Below are 21,397 nucleotides of genomic sequence, written 5' to 3' on the forward strand. Positions count from 1 at the left end.
CAGGGAATAATCTATAGGAGTTTATTAATATCCAGATCCTCAGAATAGATATTTCCATTCTTTGTACAAGTAATCACTGTGAAAGTTGCAAGCTTGGCAATTTCACAGATGTTTTTGGGTTTCAAATCTCTATTTTCATTTTATATTTCATTTCCCAAAGCACTCTTGTGCTTTATCCCAAACAAAACAATCTGTGCTAGCAGATCGACAATAATTACCTTTCGGGGTGAACAATGTAGAAAGAAAGAGCGGAACAGGAAGGAAGACGTGAAGAAATACATTCAATTTTCAAAGAACTATTAATTATTCATTAGATTGATATTTTTAACTATTAATAATAACCACAAGAATCAGTTGCCACAAAGCCTTCTAACACTGCTTCCAACAAGAATCTGTTGTGACTTGTACCTTGCTCAACACGCAGCAATATTTACCCACTGGATTGAGCAATGCTGATCATGCCCAGCCTGCAGTCTCGCCTTACAGGGCAGACTGAGTTTTGACACTGACCCTGTTGCTAATCTATGCTAGCATGTAAACTTTGGCTTTGTTAAAGGCTTGTGTACCAGCCTCTCATATCTGCTTTTAGGTCTCTTCACATTGTCATATCTTTGCTGGTGTGAAGGGCTACAAAAGAAAGTAGTTTGTTTCTTTCCACTGTGTCGCTTGTGGATTTTAAATGTATTTATTTTGTATCTCTGACACTCTTTTGCCTTAACATGTAGCCTCTTGAGTTCACTTCTGGTCTGTATGTATTTTATAGTGACCTTGTCCTACTGAAGTATACAGCAATAATACTATGCTTAGCATGTGCCTTGAGGGATAAAGAGACCTTGTTCTACTCTAATTTTGTATATGTATGTCATTAGATTTCAGTATGTTTTCACCAGCAGGCACTGCAAATATTTTAAAACTATGGCATATAACATAAATGTTCTCCAGTCTCTGTTTCTCATTCACAGGCTCCGTGATCCTTCTGCCCATCTAAACAGCTTAGTAAACTCCAGTCCACACGCACTGAACAGTGTGAACTATGAGCATAAATTGGTAAAAGTCTCTGGACTCTGAAGCATATGAAAGTTAACTCACATGGACACAGCTGGTTCTACCACACCTTAAACTCAGCAATGAGTGGCCACAACACCTACAACTTCCCACTTCTGCTGGCCACATCCTCCTATTTCAGGGCAAACCCCAACCATGGAGCCTGCAGCTTCTCACATGCTGGTTTCTGTGCAGAGGACATGAGGAGAGGTAGCAGTGGGAGCCACAACACACTCTCCCCAGCTGCCTGGCAGGATCTCAGCTGTGACATCACCTACCAAGAAGCAGATGTAGGCTGAGAGAGAAGTTCAAAAGCCCACTCACTTTGGACTTCCACTATGAGAAATGCAGCATTTGCCCGTTGCTAAGAATGAAGACTTTTCTATGTCAACTGACTGCACAGACGCCTTCTTCAGAACCTTCCTACAGAGTGGGGGCAGTCAGCAGAAGTACAACTTGAACAATTTCAGACAGTTGTGTTCCCAAGTACTTTACAAATGACAAAATTAAAGAGCTTCACAAAGAAGTAATAACCCTAGTACAAAACAAGTACACTTATTCTTCCCTTTATGAAATGCTTTTGAATATTTAAAATGGTGAAAGAACAGAAGGACTTAAAATTACAAAAATCCCGAGATTCAAAATCACCAGCACTTTGATTTAAATATTTCAGTATGGTGATTTTAATACTAGCATGAATCCTGCTTTCCCCATAATATTATGATGCTTACTTATTTCAGGTCTTGAGAAAATTAGGCAAATTCTTGTCAAATAAGTGACATGAAAAGAAAGGCGGTTCTGAAAGCAGCCCAGTGGATGCAAGTTCCTCCTGTTTTTCCCTTCCCATCTCACAGTGAACAAAGAGAATTTTTCTACCTCTGTAGTACAGATTTCCCTGAGGCAAAAAGAGGCTTGCATCAGTTCCTGCAAATAATTGCATGATATTGCTGCTGAAATTGCTGCACATTTAGGTCAAATCTTGAAGACAGTCTTAAAATGCTATCAGAGCTGAAGAGGTTTTACCCGGGAACCTTAAAGTGTATCTTACAAATTGAAATGAGGCACTAAGGAGACTACAGAGAAGTCAACGATACCAAGTCACTGGAAAGATAACTGTAATATTTTGCCAATTCCATTGTAAGAATAGAGCAGCGGTTCACAGGAACAAAGGTGTCAGTGAAATGCAACTACCTGTTATTTTAAGTGCCCATTTGATGGACAATGGGAGATGGATCTAAGGCAGCAAAAGGGAAAGCTGGAAAATAATGTGACAATTAGACTCAGTCTTACAGAAGAAATTTAATCATCAAAGGCATTTAATCATTCCCTATTTTTAAAAATAGGATTTTTAATGATTACAAATGTAAAATATGCCTTTCCAAATTTTCTTTGATGACTACTTCCTAATGCCAGTACAATTGTCTCTTCACTATTGAGGGCGTCATATTTTTAGAGTAGAATAGTGTTGGAGTACTAGGAATCTGGAAACTGAACAGGCATTTATTCTCATAACTGGCAGTCTGATAATGCTGATACAAGTCTTTATAAAACTGAAATACAGAAATACTGAAAATATAACTACTATTTGATCATTTTAAAACAAACCTTGATTTAACCCAAACGTTACTTCATTTTATTACAGACGACTGAAAATATTCCTCAGTCAATATGGAAGTTTTGTCACTTCTGAATTTGTCATACTGTTACCCTGACAATGCATCAAAAATTTGCCATATTGTTGCCAGCATAAACCATTTCAGGTGTCTGTCATAAACTACATAACAGATAAGAACTTGATACCAAAAGCTCCTTGAATAAATACATTGCAAGTAACCTGGTGCTTCTCTGCATGGCAAGTGTTGGATCAGTTCTGTGATGCTTATTTAGGTTTCATTTGGGCAACATTACCTTTTTTTTAACTTGAGTGGCAGCTGCCATGTTAATAACACACTGTAGTTAACGCTGCTGCTATCTCCCAAAACCCCTCCAAAGAAACCAACTTGCTGTGGTCACTAATATCCCCAGAGAGGGGCTTTGCAGGGGTGTGCTCAGGTGAATCGCTCCTGCTATCCCTGTGGAGGGGAGGGGGTGAACATGGCTCCTTCACGTTTGCCAGTAAAGACAGACCTGGAATACAGCTAAAACCCATGGCAGGCAAGGCTCTGTCGGGCAGCCAGGGCCGAAATGGAAAGGGATTTTTTTCCTCAGCAGGAGCATGTTTTGTGACACAGCATCCAAAAGGTGACCACATTGTCTTACACGTCCCTCCTCTCCCTACACACAAAAACCTCGGCTTCTTTTACAAACGGGAAAGGAGTGAAAGGTTTTGCCTGCTGCATGCAGATATGATTTCAGCATTGCCCTTGCATTTAAAATATCCAATTCTATTTATATTCCCTGATTATCTAACAGAATCTACTCTGACCTATGGGAGAGATTAATTTTTTTACTGGGTATTCTGTTGCCATGTGGCTCTATGTGTGTGTGTGGAGGAAGTTGCTTCTTTTCATTTAGAAATTAGAACACAGGATTTTTTCCTGTTTATAATGAATTTCAATTACATTCTATCTGCTACCCTTGATAAAGCTAAGCATTGCTTACTATTCAGAAATGTGCACCCCAAAAAGAATTCCTGAATGTTTTATTTTGGATACGGAGAGGGTTTGAAAATAAACAAAAGTATTCAAAACCGTTTTATACTGCATGTGGTGGGAGTGGCTCCATACAATGCAATACAGATGAAGCAAATCTGGCAGATAATTTCATTGAGATATAGAGCATAATAATAGACACCTCCAGATCTGGCGTGGTGTCCCACATAACATTGCCTGACCCTTTTGTTAGCATTTAAAGCCTGCCTACTTTATTAATTATTCATATTTTATTTTGATATATTGATTGTTCAAGTTAGGAAAAAAAACCCCAGTTAAAAACTACTGACTTGAGGACACTGCAAGACCCTAAGTACTGCAATCTCTGAAGATAAATACACTTTTATTTTTTGAGAAACTATGTCATTACCTGAAGACGAATCAACGCAAAATGATCGTGCAGTTAAACAGAACAGTCTGAACTGAAACTTAAAGCTGCAGACCATGATTTTCTTACTCCCAGTGCTGCTTGAAATCTTTCACGCCCTTAAAAAAATATAATTAGCTTTAGATTTATCTCACAATAAATAACACCAGAACATACCTTGTGCTACCGACCTGAATTTAAAAAAAAAAAGTAAGAGGCCACCTCAGTGTTTTGAGTTTATCTTTCAGACAGAAAACCCTAACAGAGTTTCCCAGTCAAAAGGCATCAAGAAGGCTCATCACTTATGGTAAACTTGGGCTTTAGCTTGACAGACCTCTTCCTTATTGTGCCTTTTGGGGACAGTGGCATGGTGTCCATTATGCTCTTGTCCTCCTCCAGCTGCCTGGCAGTGCATGAAGGGGTGGGCACTTTCACTGTGTTGCCGAATTTAGAGTAGTCCACAGAATATCGTCCATCTTCCTCTGCCACAATGGGCACAAATCTTTGACCCCAGAGGATTTCATCCGCCAGGTAGGAGGTTCTGGCTTGAGTGGTGATGCCGGTGGTTTCCACCACCCCTTCCAAGATGACGATGATCTCCAGGTCCTCGTGGTGGTGAAGGTTCAGGGGAGAGATGTCGTAGAGGGGGCTGTTCTTGTCGATCACGTGGTAGATGATGAGTGGGGAGACGAGGAAGATGCTGTTGCCCCCCACGGGGTTCTCCATCTGGATGTCGATCTGGTTGAGGGGCACCACCTCCCCCTCCAGACTGGCGGTCTTCTTCACCACCTGCATGCGGATGGTGGCGCTGATGATCATGCTCTTGCGGAGGTCGCCCACCCGCAGCATGAAGCAGAGCTTGCCCTCCCGCAGGGCGATGACTGCGTGCTTGCTGAAGATGAGGGTCTCGGCCCGGCGGTGAGCCTGCGAGGTCTTCATGAAGATGCAGCCCAGCATGATGGCGTTGATGACCAGCCCCACGATGTTCTGCACAATCAGGACCAGGATGGCAGCAGGACACTCCTCCGTCACCATGCGTCCCCCAAAGCCAATTGTTACCTGCACCTCGATGGAGAAGAGGAAGGCAGAGGTGAAGGAGTGGATGCTAGTCACGCAGGGCACAAAGCTGGCTGAGGCCCCCGTCGCCCCCTCTCCGGGGTCACGCTGCAGCCGGGTGCTGTGGTCCAGGTCTCCGTGGGCGAAGGCGATGAGCCACCAGACCATGCCAAAGAGCAGCCAGCTGCAGAGGAAGGACATGGTGAAGATAAGCAGCGTGTGGGGCCACTTGAGGTCCACCAGCGTGGTGAAGACGTCCTGGAGGAAACGTCCCTGCTCACGGATGTTTTTATGGGCCACGTTGCAGGCACCGTTCTTGCCCACAAAACGCGCCCGCCGCTCGCGAGCGCGGTACCGAGCATGATCCGGCACATCCTCCGCCAGCCGGGTCAGCACGTACTCCTCGGGGATGATCCCCTTCCTCGACAGCATGGCTCCCCGCCGCCGCTCACCGCCGCTCCATGCAGCCGCCGCTCCGCCGGGGGCGGGGGGGTGTGTGTGTGTGTTGGGGGGGGGAACGGCCGCGCCGCGGGGGCCGAGCGGGTGCACGCGCCGCCGCAGCCCCCGCCGGAGCCGGCCCCGGCAAGCGCGGCGGCGGGGAGGCGGCGGCGCCCCCGGAGGCCACCAGGCGGCGCCGCCGAGCCCGGCTGCGGGCAGTGGCGGCGGGGCCCGGCTGCGGTGCCGCGCGGCCCGAGGCGGTTCCGGCCCCGCGGCGGGGCTGAGGCCGCCCCGCGCCTGCCCCTGGCGGCCACGGGGGCCAGGCGGGTGAAACCTCTGTGGGAAGGGAGCGGGGTGCCCAGTCTCCATCGCTCCCCGGTGAGCGCTGCCTGCTTTTCTTTACCTTTTAACCTCAGGTTTGGGGTCTATTTATTGGAATTTTCCCTTGTTTGATTTCTTTTTATTTTCTTTTTTTTTTTTTTGGGGTGTGTGTGTTTTTGTTTGTTTGTTTGTGTTTGTTTTTGTTTTGTTTTAGGTTTTTTCTGTGTGGGTTTGGTTTGTTTCCCTGAGGGAGGGGGAGGTCGGGCTTCAGGCCGCAGTTTCAGTAAATATTTGTTCGAGGATGGATTTGCTGCCAGTACCGGGCGTCCAGCTAACAGCCGCTGCTTGGTCGGGGCTGTGTGGTTTCAGGTTGGGCAATTATTCTGTGAAATAGAAAACAAAAAGGTCTCAGGTTTTGGTTTGTGGGTGTTTTTTGTGGGGGCTTGTTTTTTTTTTTTAAGGAAATCTTTAATGAAAATCCTAAAATTCAGCTGCACATCATTCTGTAATTAGGAGGAAAACCAATATCTAATGAATCAGGCAGTCGCAGGAAATTTGCTCGAGAGGCCAAGCTCAAGGATGTAATGGTTGAACAGAGACCTGGAATGAAAGAGTCTCAGTCCCACTTAGAAAATTTGCAGGAGTTATTTAGCCTTGCCTAAGGAAGGATTTTTCTGAAAGAAGCTCACGTGAGCTGTGACTGCTCAGGAAAATGCCAACTGTTCAAATAGCAGTAGAAGTTGCAAAACGCTGATCTGGCTCCCAGTGGTTAACCCACAGAGACATGAACTTCCAGACAGACATCAAGATTGCCGGAAGAGGCAACAAAAGGGGACAGGAAGCTCTGTGTGTATACATATGTACATCTGCCTGCGTGTAGGGATGTATCTTTATAAGATGCATCATTTGAGAAAATTCAGATGTGACTGCTCTACTGTTTAAGTAGTAATATTTGCATTCATATGTTTATATTTTGTTGCTACTGTCAGTTCAGACACCAACATTGTAGAGAGGCTAAAACATTGTAGGATATTTTGGATAAGAGGGTTTACTTCAATGCCAGTGGATTTATATTTTTCTAATTGTATGTAGCCATGGACCTTCTTTTCAGTCTTGGCTCTAAGTGCTTTGGTACACACAGTAAGCCCTCGTTGGCTTTGATCACCTGGGAGAGACGATTGTCCAGTTGATGGCTGGGAGGCAGCCAGTTGGAGCTGGAATTAACTTTTACCACCCAGAACCACCTAGAGTGGCCCACCTAAGGATTTCAGATGGGTACTGGTAAGTAATCACTCTGAGCTCTCTGAGCAGTCATTATACGTTGGATAATTAAACAATTACTCTCACTCTGGACTATATTTACTTTTTATGCATGAATTGTTTGGCATATCCATTCCTATTGGAGGGGTCAGTTTCCCAACACTTCGTGCTTTCTGTTGTTCTGGGTCACCTTTCTTGCTCTTCTGATAACAAACAACAGCAAAGTGCCCTGGCATCCAGCTGTCAGACCACCAAGCTCAGCCCTTCCTCTGCATCATTTTGTCAGCCAGACATTTCTGTGTGCTTGCCATGAATGTCACCTGCACCTACACTTGTACATGATTTATATATACGATTTAACTTTAAAAGTACTGTGGTTTACACTTTTCTTTTTTCACATTTAAAAGCTCCCCAAAAAAGTCATTTGAAGATGTAGTTGTCAAAAGCATGGTTGTCTAGCTGCTGATAGCAGCTCATAGTTACTTCCAGCATTTTGAAGTGAGCATAAAGAGGCTCTACAATGCCATGCAGTTCATGGGTAATACTTTACACTCTTGCAGAGGCATTCAAGAGGCACTGGTGTCTTTGGGCCATTTTTCCTTACTCTTTTCTCATCATGTTACTCTGTACCTCTTCCTTCAGATGAGAACTATGTGAAACACTATTATGAGGAGTGTTGGAAAGGAAAATTGCTTCACATTCCAGTGCTAGGAATCACCCATGTGGCCCACTACAGCAAGGGTTATTGCACACACACACTCACCATAACCGTTTAGGAATCCCGAACTCTAGAGACAGAGGAGTGTTTCCTTGTTTCCACTTCTGTCCCTTACTGAGACTGTCATTTGCCACTTCTTTTCCTTCACCTCTGAGCACTTGTTGGCTGAGCTGGGCCAGCAAAGCAAGTGGCTTCTGCTGAAGAATTTCTAGAGCAGAATAAAAAGAAGCCCTGTCTTTGTGCATCAAGTGACAGATACTTAGATGAAAAAAGCGACAGATCTTCTGAGTGAGCCAACATATTTGTGTTAAGAGCAGCTGAACAAATTGAGCTCACTGGAATGAACAATCCCACTCTGTGGTATTGAATCATAAGGGGTAAATTTTCCACCCACAAAATGAGGGTTACATTTAAAAACTCCCCCCCACCCTGATTTATCCTAATTTTAATGACTAACAAAGAGAATATACTACCATAACTGTTAAATTAAAATTTAATTGGCACCATGATACTAGTCTGCCTTTAGAAGCAGACCTTTACTTCAAAGGCTACACAGTCCTAGCCTAACATGAATGAATTCTCAGAAATCACCTTGCTGTACTGTAGGTAGACAAGAAAAGAGCTTGGGGCTGGTTATGCAAAGCCCCAGGAGAAGGCACGAGCAGAGTTGGGCTCACGTAGCAGGCACGCTGTGCTTCCTGGCCTCCCAAGGAAATAGCCTTCCCTTAGAAGTAAGTACAACAGGATGAAATGGCCATACTAAGACAAGGGGATAAATGCTATAAAGGTGTTTGTATAGCGGGAGCATTTATAGAAAGCAAACAAAACAAACCCAGGTTTCATCTCCATGGGCAACCTGTCCCACTGACACCTTTGGGATTGAGCCGAGCCCCAACCCAGAGAAGAAATGAAAGTCTGGACAGAGCAGCTCTCCTCAGCAGCTTCACGTGGCTGCTCTGGGTCTATCTTGCACCCATTTTAGTACAGCACTTTGCTTAGTAACACTTCATTGCCATGCAAAATATATTTGTGGGCCTGATTCTATAGCAACTTCTGGACCGCCTATCTTGAGGCAACAGGATTAATGACTCAGATAATGGTAATGAGCCCCCCAACATACAGCAGTTTTCTTGGATACTGATTTTGGTCATTGTTGGGATCCTTTGGGTCTTAACCGCTTTGGGGTTAGGGACAGAAACTCCCTGAGGCTCAGGGACTTATAAAGAAGGCTAGCTAAAATGTGCTGAGAAACTCTGTATTGTGTCCAAGGCCTCCCTGTTCACACATATTTATCCATCAGTGTGCTACCATTAAAAAGACAGGTAATTGTTGGATGTGAACCAACTCACCCGAATATCCTGCAATGCTGCTTTGTGAAATACAAGCCCCATTTACTCCTTCAGAGTGGTGTTTTATAGGATGAGATCCAGCCTTAAACCAGTGCTGAGCAGCCAGCTGCCAGCATACACAGGAGCTCAAGTAGAAACCTGCTCAATGCTCACTGTGCCCTTCTGATGCCCTGGAAGAATAGACACCTGTCTCTTGTTTCTTCTCTCTTTGCCCTAATGGATGCCTGGTATCCCAGAGGAAAACACACCAATAATTCTGCAGCTGTTTCTTCTTTGAAGCTGCCTAGGAAAATGATTGCCAGGAACAGGATATCTCTCCCAGCTACCCATTTTCTCTCTTTTATCTATAGCAGGCAGTAACAGCTCACACATTTCATCTGCATAATTGTATCTTTCCTCTGAGCTTTTGCTGTTGTTCTACGTTCTGTGGCCTCCATGTAATGCCCTGAAGTGTTGCACTAGTAGCAGACACATGCTGCAAATACATCGCTGTGGAACTGGTCACACTACTTCAACAGAAATGACAGTTCTGCAGTTTTCCTTGTGCTCTACTGCAGTGCTAGAAAAGTAATGCATTAAAAATATTATGTATTCCATGAGAACACAGAGATGTCTTTATCTAGAAAACAGAGCCTTTAAAGAACAGATTCCAAATGAGTTGAGCAGGCTGAAGAGTTTAAAAAAACAGTCTCTCCAAGTGCCAGGAATTCTTCAGAAAAGAGAAGAGGACGAAAATGGATGTAAAGGCAAAGTTGCTATAAAAAGAACAATGGTGAAAAATTCATTGTAGCCTTCCATTGGGACATTGATGTCTTAACTCCTCAACAGTTAACAAGTCCGGAAACGACTGTCACAGTGAACTGATAGGGCAGGGACAAGTAGCCATCCAGCCAAATTAGGATCATTTCAGTGGGTACAACTTATCTTAATAAGCATACAGAATTTCTTACTAAAGATGACACTGAATCTAGAAACATCGTGATAGTGGGTGAAATACGTGCAACTAAGAGACCATGAGTCAAGCTCTCATGGCTCTGAGCTACAGTGAAAGGTTTAATACTGTTCAATTAACAGATTCGGAGAGATACATTTCCAGATGAACCGGCACATTGATACTGGTCCGGAAACAGAGGGCATTAAAGACTTACACTTTATCACAACCTGCATGCTTTTACTTCCTCACAGATTGGGAGGGAGTCAGGCCCCATCTCGTTGGAGTCAGTATCATTTAATTCTATCGGGGTAGAGATGAGGCGGCCTGAGAAAGACTAAAGGCTGCAATTAACTTCTGAAAGGTATTAAAAGAGAGACCAAGAGACACAGGCACTACCAAGAAACACAATATTAAAAAAGTGGTACAGATTTTATATTTAGAAATTAAAGCTTTACAGAGTCATAGGATTAAAAGAGATACAAGCTTTTGGGAAATACCTTTGGTATATAATTTTTCCTTATGCATTTAGTCAGCCATAAGCATTATCTACAGTAGGACTATTACACATTAAAAATAACATGTTTATAAAGTGACAGGAAGGATTTAAGAGGTACACAAAACTGGCTATGGTTGTTTGATGTGTATCCTGTCATATTTCACCTATGAAGGTTTTTTCCAACTATATTTTGCAATTCTTTGGTAGCAAATAAAGAGAAGAGCAGCAGTATACAAAAAACAAAAGTACATGGATAACTGATTAATGCTTCAGATGGAGAAAAATGTCTCATCTTATTAAAAAAAGGAAACCCTCCATTGAGTATGAAATCATATTTATTTACAGGTATTTTACATTTTTAGAAAAGAATACATTTTTTACTTCAAAATGCTTTATTTCTTTTTATTACTTATCTGCTTGTACAAAAGAAGCAAAGACACTGTCTTCTTGTTCTAGCAGAACCTCAGGCTTGTCATATTCCAAAATAACCCCTCTCTTCATTACAATAACCAAATCTGCATTGAGGATCGTGTGCACGCGGTGCTGGAAAACAAATAAGCAAAATGCCACTTCAGTGCGTCTGTCAAATATATTCCAGGGTAAGACAGACTTACAGAAGTTAATTTCCTGACAAGTTCAAGTCTGATTATGGCTACTTATCCTACTTTTCATCCTAATTTACTGTGCAGATACTGCAAATAAATGCACAGACCAAGAGCCACGTGAGTGTTCGAGTATCTCAGTTGCACATAGGTACTGGAGTATGAAGAGTCATAGGAGTTCAGACTGTGATGTCCCTTGTCCACAGTCCTGTCACCACGTGTTGCCACAAGAAGGTGGCCAGGAACAGTGAGAACGGGGCCTGTGAGTGTGGTACTGCATGTGAGTACTCTCCCTCTGTTGGACCACGTCTAGGTCAATGGAGTGACTGAGCTTGGTGTGGTTTGTTTATGTGTAAAACTGAACAGATCTCTCTAAGATTTTTCCCATATCTTCTCTTCAGCTTGCACAAAAGTTTTGCATCCACATCCTCTGGAACATATTTTTCTAGGCCTGCTCCCCACTATGTGAACAAGTGCCTGCTTTTGTCTGCTCTGGGTTGTGATATGCAGAGCTTCATCTGATGCCTATTCCGTCTTGCCTCAGAGCTTTGCTGACCTCTCACGTACCCTTATGATGTCTTTTTTTCCAGGCAGAAGAGGCTGAGCTGCTCTGCTGCTCCCTGTATGGAGCAGCTCCATGTCTCCCATCATTCTTGTGCTTCTCAACATTTTTCAGTTTCCGTGTGTTGTTACAGGGATAAGAAGATTGCAACTACACACAATATTTAAGGTATGTGCACACTATGGACTTACACAGTGGTGTGCTGTTTTCTATTCTCTACCCCTTTCCTAGGAGGCTCTAACATTTGATTCATGAGGAAGAAGCCTCATTTTTTTTCCACGGTGAATACTGAAAAGACTTAATTTAGCTTTTCTGCAATGCTGTTACTTTTCCTGAGCATTCCTTTCATGTATTGATCATCAAATGGATGTCAGACTTCTTGCTCCAGGTGGGTTTCTAGCATTCATGGATTCATTATTAGTTCTGATGGCTTCCAGAGGCTGCTCTCATGCTCTGTTGTTTTTTTTTTTTTATTTGGCTATGACATCAGCTTTTACAGGAGGGTCTTCATGTTTCTAATAGCCATTTTTATTTGCTCAGTCGTATCAGCTTTTTTCTATCCTAACTCAATAAATTGGTAATAGAGACCCAATACTATACTTTTCTGTTCCTGTCCTTCCTAAACACAAATTAGGAATATATGGCTTTCCTTGAAAAAAAATTAAATTAAAAGAAAATCCCCAAGACCAAACAGGAGCCCCAAACCACTCCTCAACCCCCTCCAAACCCCCACAGTATGTTTCCACTACAAGGCATTTTAAATGCAAACCCGCCTGCTGGAAATTACATTTACATTTGGAAACAAAAACAGCCAAAGCAAGTTTATTCCAAAATACTGTTTGTTTGAACTCTGTAGTTTAAAACTCCCTAGGATAATGAAAGACATTGTAGTCTTTCATATTTATGATTCCTTTTCTTTTTTTTGTGACACACTGACTAGATACCATAAGATAAATCAAGTTTTCTGGTACACATTTGCTAGGTGAAAATAAAATAACATTGTAACATTCCTCAGCATAGATTTCTTGACTTGTACTTAATTTTTAAGTATTAAGAAGCAGCATAACTTTATTTTACCTCCCTGAAGCATGTATATTTTTAGAAAATAGAGGACTTAAGGACCGCTTCTGGCATATCTGTTGAGTCAACTGCTTTGATTCAGGTTAAATCTCTTTCATAAACAATATTTTATAGACACTCGAGATCTTTGTATATAATTAATTCAAGAACATGCAAAGTTAAATTCAGTCACTGTCAATGTGGATGGAATGTTTACTTTTATAGGTTAGTAAGAGTCTAATTTATTTAAATCCTGAAACGTAATTGTTTTATCCAGTGGCTGAAATATTACACAATTTTACCTGTCCTTAGTTAAATGATTATTGTAACTTGATGAAACATATTCTTAGTCACAGTAGTCAAAGTAATATTTTACATTAGTCTAAAATGAGGAACAGAAAATAGACTGCTCATTTAGATTTCATGGCTTCCTAGGCAATCACACTTAGCATCATGGAACACAATTAAGAAGCTTTTATTATGTATTTAAGTAGGAAAGTAGTTTAAAATGAAAAAGAAAGCTTATACTTAAACACCACTCTATAAAGAGATTGATGTCCAAATTAGCACATTTATTACCGCTGACAAGAACCAACCAATGCAACATTTGTGATTCCTGTTTGCATTAGAACAGCAGAGACTGTACTTACCGCTATTGTCACCACAGTACGGTCAGCAAACGCAGTCATGACTACCTTCTGCAGTATGTTCTCCTACACAAAGAAAACCATTTGTTGCTCTTCAAATCACAGAGGTTACATGACAGACGCACAGACACTAAGAAGCATTAAGTAACCACTGATTATGCATGTTTTATTGACCTTTCATTGCAGAAGTGAAAAATTAAGTACGTGTCAGAACTAAGCCAGAGCCTGGTCTCCAGTTAGGCAGCCCTGCTTGCGCCAGCCACCCCCTCACCTCTGGGTTCAGCACACACCAGAGCTGTGCCCTGGCCCTCAAAGTCCTGCTAGCCCCATGTTGGTTTTAGAGTGAGGAAATCAAAAGTGAATTCTGCCAGGCTGCCCTTGTGCTGCAACCTCTGCAGTGCATTCTTCACCCTTCTGGAAGCCCAGCAATGTCCCAGCACACTGTGGCCATTGAGCACCAAGGGCTGGCAGTGATAAGAAAGTGAGTGTGCTGTACCTGGCGTACTTCACACTGGAGGTGACATTTAAGATGGTCTTAACATACATAGTTCTCACTCAACAAGTACTCATCCTTTGCTATTTAGGAAACACATTGTTGTGTACCAAACTCCACCTAGAAATGTCACTACCTAGATACCTTTTTTGCTATAATCTGTTCTTTAGATATGTTTCTCAAGGGAGGAGCTACATCCTCAATGTGTCAAACCTGAAAATGTGTTTTAACTCAGCTGCCTACAGTCTCATTCCCAACTTTACTTACACCCAACACACTAACATCTTATAGAGCTAAAAATTGTAGATATTACAATAAACTCTTTGAATTGCATTCTTTATAAATAAAATAATCATGAAGAAGATTGAAACATTTCTCATAACAACATCAGAGACAAAAAACATCCGAAGAATGTACTGTTCTACTTGGCTAAAACCCAGTCAGTGAACTATTACAGCGTGGTTCAACTTCTAACATTTTCAGACAATTTATGCAATAATCCAGTATGTCTTTTCTATGTCTCTGTTTATTTCCTTGACTCTGCTTTCAAGCCTTCTAATGTCTTGACTGTCCACCACACTGGGGCAATTTGTGTACTTGCCAATTTACCCTTCATTGACCATCCCAGCTACCTTCCAAGGCTTTGTTTGCTTTAGGAAATCAAACTGTCAATGAAAATAACATGCTTCATTTTCCTAATGCAAGCAATGCTGGAATAACTATTAAACTCCTAGTAAAATGATTTAAAAGCTCTTTAGTTTAGTTAGCAACGACTCACAACTATCTGGACTTGTAAATATGTCTGCATTAGATAAGCATATTACAGAACAGATAGAATTTGTTCCCATCTTTTTCTTCACATGTAAGCAGTTTTCCCCCTACCTCAAGGAAAGCGAGAGATCAGAAACATTCCAAACTCACTGTTGCCATGTCAATAGATGCTGTGGCTTCATCCATGATAAAGATGCTCGTCTTCCGCACAAAAGCCCTTGCTAGGCAGAACAGCTGTCTTTGTCCCTGGCTAAAGTTTTCACCCCCTTCTGTGACTATAGCATCTGGAAACAACACAGTAAAACAGTGTGGGGTGTGTGTGTACGAGAGGGTCAGATCAGAGCAGTGCATATTGTTGGAAAGTAATGTCTCACTTTCAGCGTAAAGATTTTCCAAGTGACACTTTCTAGTTCTATAGCTGCTGGTGACCCTGTGTTGCCTGTTTATTTCTCTTGTTCGAGACAACCAGTAGCTGTGTCATGATATTCTTTATGTCTATTAGACATCAAAGTAGCTAGGGATGTTTAAGAGCGAGGCTCTCTTGGAACACCTGCAGTCTAAGACCATCAAAGTGGTACCCATAATTTCTTTACTATAACTCACACTTCTAAGCTTCTAAACTCTTCCTGCTTGGACACAACTGTTGGAAAATACAAAATAACATATTCTAAGTAACACCTGACTTGTTGACATCTTATTTCAGTTCACAAGACCTGTAAAACTTGGTGCTTCATCACAAAGACACATCAAAATAAAATAGTAGTTTTACACCTGGTTTCAATAGAAATGGGATTCTGCACCCACAGGGGCAGCTGGGAAGGGAGTTAGATGGAGATAGGGCCTTTGCCTGCGGGCAAGCAATCGTTGTCACCTTCCATAAACCTAAAAAGCTTTTTCTTCAGTAACTACCTATTTAATAAATCAGTAAGTATGAAACAGGACTGTTGTGAGCACTGGAAGCAACCTTCTCAAGAAAGAAGTTTTATTACCTAGGCCCTCGGGGAGCGCTTTCACCACATGCTTAAGCTGTGCTATTTCCAGTGCTTCCCACAGCATGCTGTCCGTGCACTTCTTCTCAGGGTCCAAGTTAAACCTACAGTTCCATGGAATTCAAGAGTATTAGTCAATATAAACTTCTGCAATGTATTTCTTCTTTTAGTGTGCAAATAACCTGAACCATGTACTAAAGATATGGGTCCAATTCTGATCTAGCATTGGTATAAATCCACTGAATTTTGCAGATTTGATCAACATTTATACCAATGTGATTAAGAACAAAAGTTGACTCAGTTGAGCAAGATGGGAAAGCTTTCTGTTTTACAAGTATCTTTGTAGTTTTAGAATTTATTTTGTTCTGAATAAAGAAATTCTTGTGTTTTACTAGAAAATACTCTGGAGAAAAAAAAATGGTGTGGATATAATAAGTTTCAATTAACATTCCTTTTTTAACAAAGGTCAAAGATCTACTGTCTCTCCTTTTAAATCCAAAGTCTCCTTGTTATTTACTGCTATAGGAACGATAAACAGAACAATCTGAAGCTTCATACTGAATTCTGAAATGTAAGTCTTCAGCACCACTGAAAAAATCTTGGATTTATGAACAGATGAATGTTATTTGTAGCTCAGAAATAATAGCAACATTTCATTGTGAATTTCATGTATTAATATACAGGATGATAATCAGAAATAAACGATTCAATGGTCCATAGCACTTTTTATTTTTACTTTTTTACTCTTACTGTATGTGCACTGGCCTAACTTTTTTAATATGTTAATTAGTAAAAGTATACAGTCATCTCATCTTCTGAAATGAACAAGTCATGCTTTATTCAGGCAAGTTCAGGAGATAATCTTGGGATCTATATCAGTGTCGAGTCAGCAAACTACAGAAGCCTTTATCATTTGCAGTGAACTGTAATGCCACAGGCATGGGGAAGGACATTTGTTTGAAATGGTGGAGGTTTTTGCCACTGTTTCTACTACATCATCCTCTCAGAGAAGGGGCCAGTAATGGGGGTGGACAAAGGCAGATCCCAAAACCAAGTAACAAGGTGCTGTTCTTACAGATGAAAGAACAGCTCAAAGACTAGAAGAGCAACATGGGTAGAGGCTTCAGGATAAAATACCCCAGACCTCCTCTGGTGTTTCATGCATCATTCTATTGCTTCCTCTTCTTCTACACAAATTTTTTAGTCTGCATTTCTTCCATCCCATTTTTTTCTGACAGACAGATGAAAATAGATAAAGGAGAAAAAAGGTTTCAAGAAGTGCTGGGTGGTTATGGGTATTTGATCAGTGTGTTAAACTGATTACTCAGTCCTGGAGGAATACTTTCCCTACTTCCCAGGCATGGGATGCCTTCTGCCAACAGCCTGCTGAGCAGATTCAGGCACTGGGAAGGTGCAATCTGGCAGGGGTGGTTCAACAGCACAGGCAGAAGGCAATCATCCTCCCTACACCAACTGAAGACTCTAGAATTTAACAGTTTGCTGTCAGTAATTCTATAAAAATCATTATATTGTGTAATTAAAAATATAAGTGCATATAAATCATGATATGATTTTATTGCTGGTGCTTAATGCTTACCGGATTGTTCCGCTGAATAAAATAGGATCTTGGAGAATGATTGACAGCCTGGATCTCAATGTCTGCAAGGGGAGCTTAGCGATATCTATACCATCAATGATAATCCTTCCTGCTCAAAAGAAAACAGGTAGTCTGCTAGATTGGTTTTCAAGCCGCACAGCTGCTGGCAAATAAATGGCTCACTTTCAGTTTGCAGTACAGTACAGTAGGAACAGGCCTTGAGTTGCATATTTCCTTATTTGTTAGTGGAACAAGTTTTGATTAAGCAGCAAGCACAATTGTCTTGAGACTGAGCCTCAGCTGGGAAAATATAAAGTATACCTGTAATATGTTAGGAATGATCAGACGCTGTTTATCAGCTTGACCATTGTAAACATCTATAAATCAACAAGGTAAGAGGTTAGTTCAACTAGGGACTAGTGTTGCAGAAAGCCAAATTACTATTGTACACTTGGAAATTTTAGCTGTAAGTACAACTGTCCATCTCTGCGTAACACGGGTGATGTGGCTGGGAAACCGAGGATGAAATGTTTTGCACAGGAAGACACTTGATGAGGTAGATGGACGTGGGACAGAGCAGAAAATATGGCAGGAAATCCCAGGGCAGCTGGGCAAACTGCAGTCCCCAGTTCCTGATTTTTCTGAGCCCAGTGGGTTCTGTCTATGCCTTTTGTGTGAATCCTTTATTGTACTTAAACACCTTCCCCTTTTATGGTTTGGTCCTACTGTTGTGATTTAACAGCACAAAAGGACTTTTGCTTCCTGTAAAGTAGAATTTTATCAATCCAGATTATCAGTGGCACAGCTGTTAGGTGACAGATGATATCACACTTCAACAAGGCCAAAGTGTGTGTCCTGCAGATTCAAAAATTGCACTTCAAAGCTGCTGCTGTTAAGGAAAAGGCTATCAAAGCATCTTCAGGAGTTAAGCTTGAATGATATGAAAAAAGTGTAATCTTACCCTCAAAAGTGTCAACCATTCTGAAAAATGCAAGAGAGAAGGAGGATTTTCCACTGCCTGTTCGGCCGCAGATCCCAATCTGTGACAAAGAATGCAGACGAACATCAGATGAGTAGAAATGGATAATGTCTGCATTTGATGGATGGAGTTGTTGTTGGGATCTACATGGTCCTTATGTCCTGATAGTTCAAACTGAACTGGCCATAACAGAGTCATCAAGTTCATTCTGTCTTTAGGGATCTGAGCATTTGGGGATAAATCAAGGTCTGTGATATATATAGGAACAAGAGAGTGACACAGAGGAGCAGAAGAAAGGGCTGGCCAGGGCTGCAGGCAAAACTTAAGATCCTGAGGTGGCCTTGTTTAGCAGGGAGGACACAGGCAAACAGGACTAGAGAGGAGAAAACAACAGAGAAAAGAGACACAATGGAGCAGAAGAGAAATGATGGGAATAATGGCTAGATAGCCATAAGAGAATGACAGAAAGTTGGCCTAAGACGGTAAAAGGTCACTGTTACTTCTTTTGGCACTGTATGCTGACAGCAAGGCACTCGCATAACAAGAAGTGGTGTTTAGTTCTCATTCTAATGTATACCTAAATATACCAGACTAAGAACGCCACAGACTCCTTTCCAGTGCCCTACATTCTTTTTGAGCAAAAATTCTGTAATACAGTCATCAAAACACACTGTGGTATGGTTTTTTTTAACCCCATTTCCAAGATGTGCCAGTCTAAGGAGCTTCTCAGAATCACTGTGGTTCTTTACCTTTTGTCCTGGAGAGATGTGGGCATTGACATGCTTTAGCACTGGCTTTAAGTTGCTGTCGTATCGGACACTCAGGTTCTGGATTTGGATCTCTCCTCTGTCTGGCCAGTTCTGGGGAATCTGTGAGGAAGCTGTACCAAGAGCACAGGGGGGAAAAAAACCCAAACAACCAACCCTCTCATAATAAATTCATCTGCTCATTAAGTGATTTACTACATTTTTCATGTTAATACACTGCAAAATCATTAAAATTTTAGCAAGCTCTTTCTGCATGCTGCACAAAACTGCACTTACAAAGGAGCCCTTCATAATTTTCAGCTTCTGTCTTGAGAAGGCCATGGATTCTTTTCACTGCACCCAGCTGGATCTCCATGTCAGCCAGGTTACGAACCATCCAATTCAGATAGTTAGACACCTGATGTAAAGCAAATACACTCCTAAATTCCAATTTTTTAGTAGTTTGCATCATTTGACCAGCATGCGGTTTCTATTCCTCCACAGTAACACTTGCTCAACCTTAATATACTGAAGTTGTGAATGAACTGTACAGTACACATCAACAGGGTGACAACAATGACTCTTAAGTTAAATTTCCTAACTGCAGTGAACAGGTACTTTGGTGCTATGGAGGATCTGAGCCATATCAGCCGGAAAGAGGGAGTGGAACAGTAAAGACAGGTGAAGAGACATCATCTTGGTAACTTTAAGTCTGACAGTCTAGAATGATGTAATTACAATTGATGTATTGAAAAAATATTCTTCAAGATGGAAGCCAATATAAAATGATACGAAGCAACTTGGCCATGTTCTGTTGACATATTTGAACTAATACATCAGTAAATATTTTAATCTAAGAACTACAGAAAGCATACACTCAAATATGTCAACCATCGCATGGGAAGTTAAATTCAGTGACGTTACAGTACCCACTATAGATGGACAGACACCTTCAATCTTCCTGTTCATCTTTGTGCCCTGAAGAATTACAAAAAAATGTTTGGGAGAGACAGAAAGGATCCAGAGATTCTTACCATAAGCGCATAGGTTAGTCCCAAGCCTACAAGTCCTGAAGAGAGTTTACTATACAGGCAACTGGTAATAGAAGTGACAGCTGCTATGAGTACCACACATGCTCCAATGTACTCCTGAAGGAATATGAATAAGCTCCATCACTATAAGTCTGCAAGTGATTAAAGTGTTCTTATAACTTTGCATGCCAAATAACAAGCCCATGACACAGTTTGAAATACAGGCAGAAAACACCAGAAAACTCCCTACGAACCCTACCTAGGAACCCATTCTCACTGCCTTTAGTGTCTGTGCTGTGTGGAAATGCTGTTGTACACAGGAGTTGTACTACCACTTCTAATCTTCTTTTGGAGTAGTCAACACAAATATCTTAAGCATGTAATAGAGATGGCTGAAACTGTGCAGCTGATGTTACATGGGGTAGGAGGGAAACGCTCACGTGATCCCATCTGCGAGTGGGTGCTCTCTGTGGCCGATTGACAACTGCTGCTGCAGCTGACTGGCTGCCATCTCTCCTTGTTCAAACAAGCTGTTCTTGCACAGCATGCATCAATTAGTTGGACTGTGTCCATGTATGAGGAGTTTTTGCTGCTTTAATGTAAATCATTAGTGATTTGACTTCCTACAGATGAGTCTTTGAGTAAAATCAGTAACAGACTAGAAAATGAACTGTGTAGGAGGGCAATGGTCACTGGTCTATGTTTGTACTGCATAGTGATATAGGCATTGATTAGAACTATCGACTTCAGATTGTCTATGACTGAGCATATAAAAGGGTAATAACATTTTATAACATTTTATTTATACTCAGTATTTGAAGTGGCAAATGGTTCCAGCCAGAGTCCAAAATAGACGTATAGAGTATGACATGAAATACAACTTCATGTACCCTTAGTATATATAAAAGGAGTCCATGTTACCACAACAGCAGTATGACACATGCATCTAACAAAGCCTGATACAAATATCACTATCCAGAACAATAAAATACCTTGATTTGTTTCTCAAGGAATTATTTTAAATTAATTTCTAATGCTAGGCCACTTTACTGAGCACTCTAAGGGAAGAGGCACCTGAATACCTTTGTCATTCTTCAGATGACCCAAAACAGGCACAAACCTGTCTACCTCCTTCTGCTTATTAAAAAAGCTTCCAAGGTGTTGAAATGTTCCTGGGGACCCACTAGGCAAAGGTCTGCTGAGACTTAACAGTCTCATAAAGGCACCCTGGCTGGCGGCACAACTCGACCAGCTCTGATCACCCTTCACACACAGAAAAGTCACCGT

The 21,397-nt window shown here is 41.6% G+C and overlaps 2 protein-coding genes across 3 annotated transcripts in view; both read right to left on the reverse strand.

The window, feature by feature from the left end:
* Window positions 1–4,347: 4,347 nt before the first annotated feature.
* On the reverse strand, window positions 4,348–5,550 carry KCNJ11 (potassium inwardly rectifying channel subfamily J member 11). The gene has a single exon (XM_010199740.2). It carries the CDS (start codon window positions 5,548–5,550, stop codon window positions 4,348–4,350), a length of 1,203 nt encoding a protein of 400 aa, XP_010198042.2.
* Window positions 5,551–11,039: 5,489 nt separating this feature from the next.
* ABCC8 (ATP binding cassette subfamily C member 8) overlaps window positions 11,040–21,397 on the reverse strand; it is a 78,375-nt gene continuing 68,017 nt past the window's right edge. For both annotated transcript variants that reach the window (XM_061999306.1, XM_061999305.1), the window contains exons 31-39: window positions 20,114–20,227; window positions 19,377–19,497; window positions 19,083–19,213; window positions 18,316–18,394; window positions 17,355–17,463; window positions 15,758–15,861; window positions 14,919–15,052; window positions 13,508–13,570; window positions 11,040–11,177 (exon numbers count right to left, since the gene is read on the reverse strand). In XM_061999306.1, coding sequence (XP_061855290.1) covers window positions 11,040–11,177; window positions 13,508–13,570; window positions 14,919–15,052; window positions 15,758–15,861; window positions 17,355–17,463; window positions 18,316–18,394; window positions 19,083–19,213; window positions 19,377–19,497; window positions 20,114–20,227 — 993 coding nt within the window. The remainder of the gene's footprint in view (window positions 11,178–13,507; window positions 13,571–14,918; window positions 15,053–15,757; window positions 15,862–17,354; window positions 17,464–18,315; window positions 18,395–19,082; window positions 19,214–19,376; window positions 19,498–20,113; window positions 20,228–21,397) is intronic.

Source organism: Colius striatus, chromosome 7 (assembly GCF_028858725.1).
Source record: "Colius striatus isolate bColStr4 chromosome 7, bColStr4.1.hap1, whole genome shotgun sequence".
NCBI lineage: Eukaryota > Metazoa > Chordata > Aves > Coliiformes > Coliidae > Colius > Colius striatus.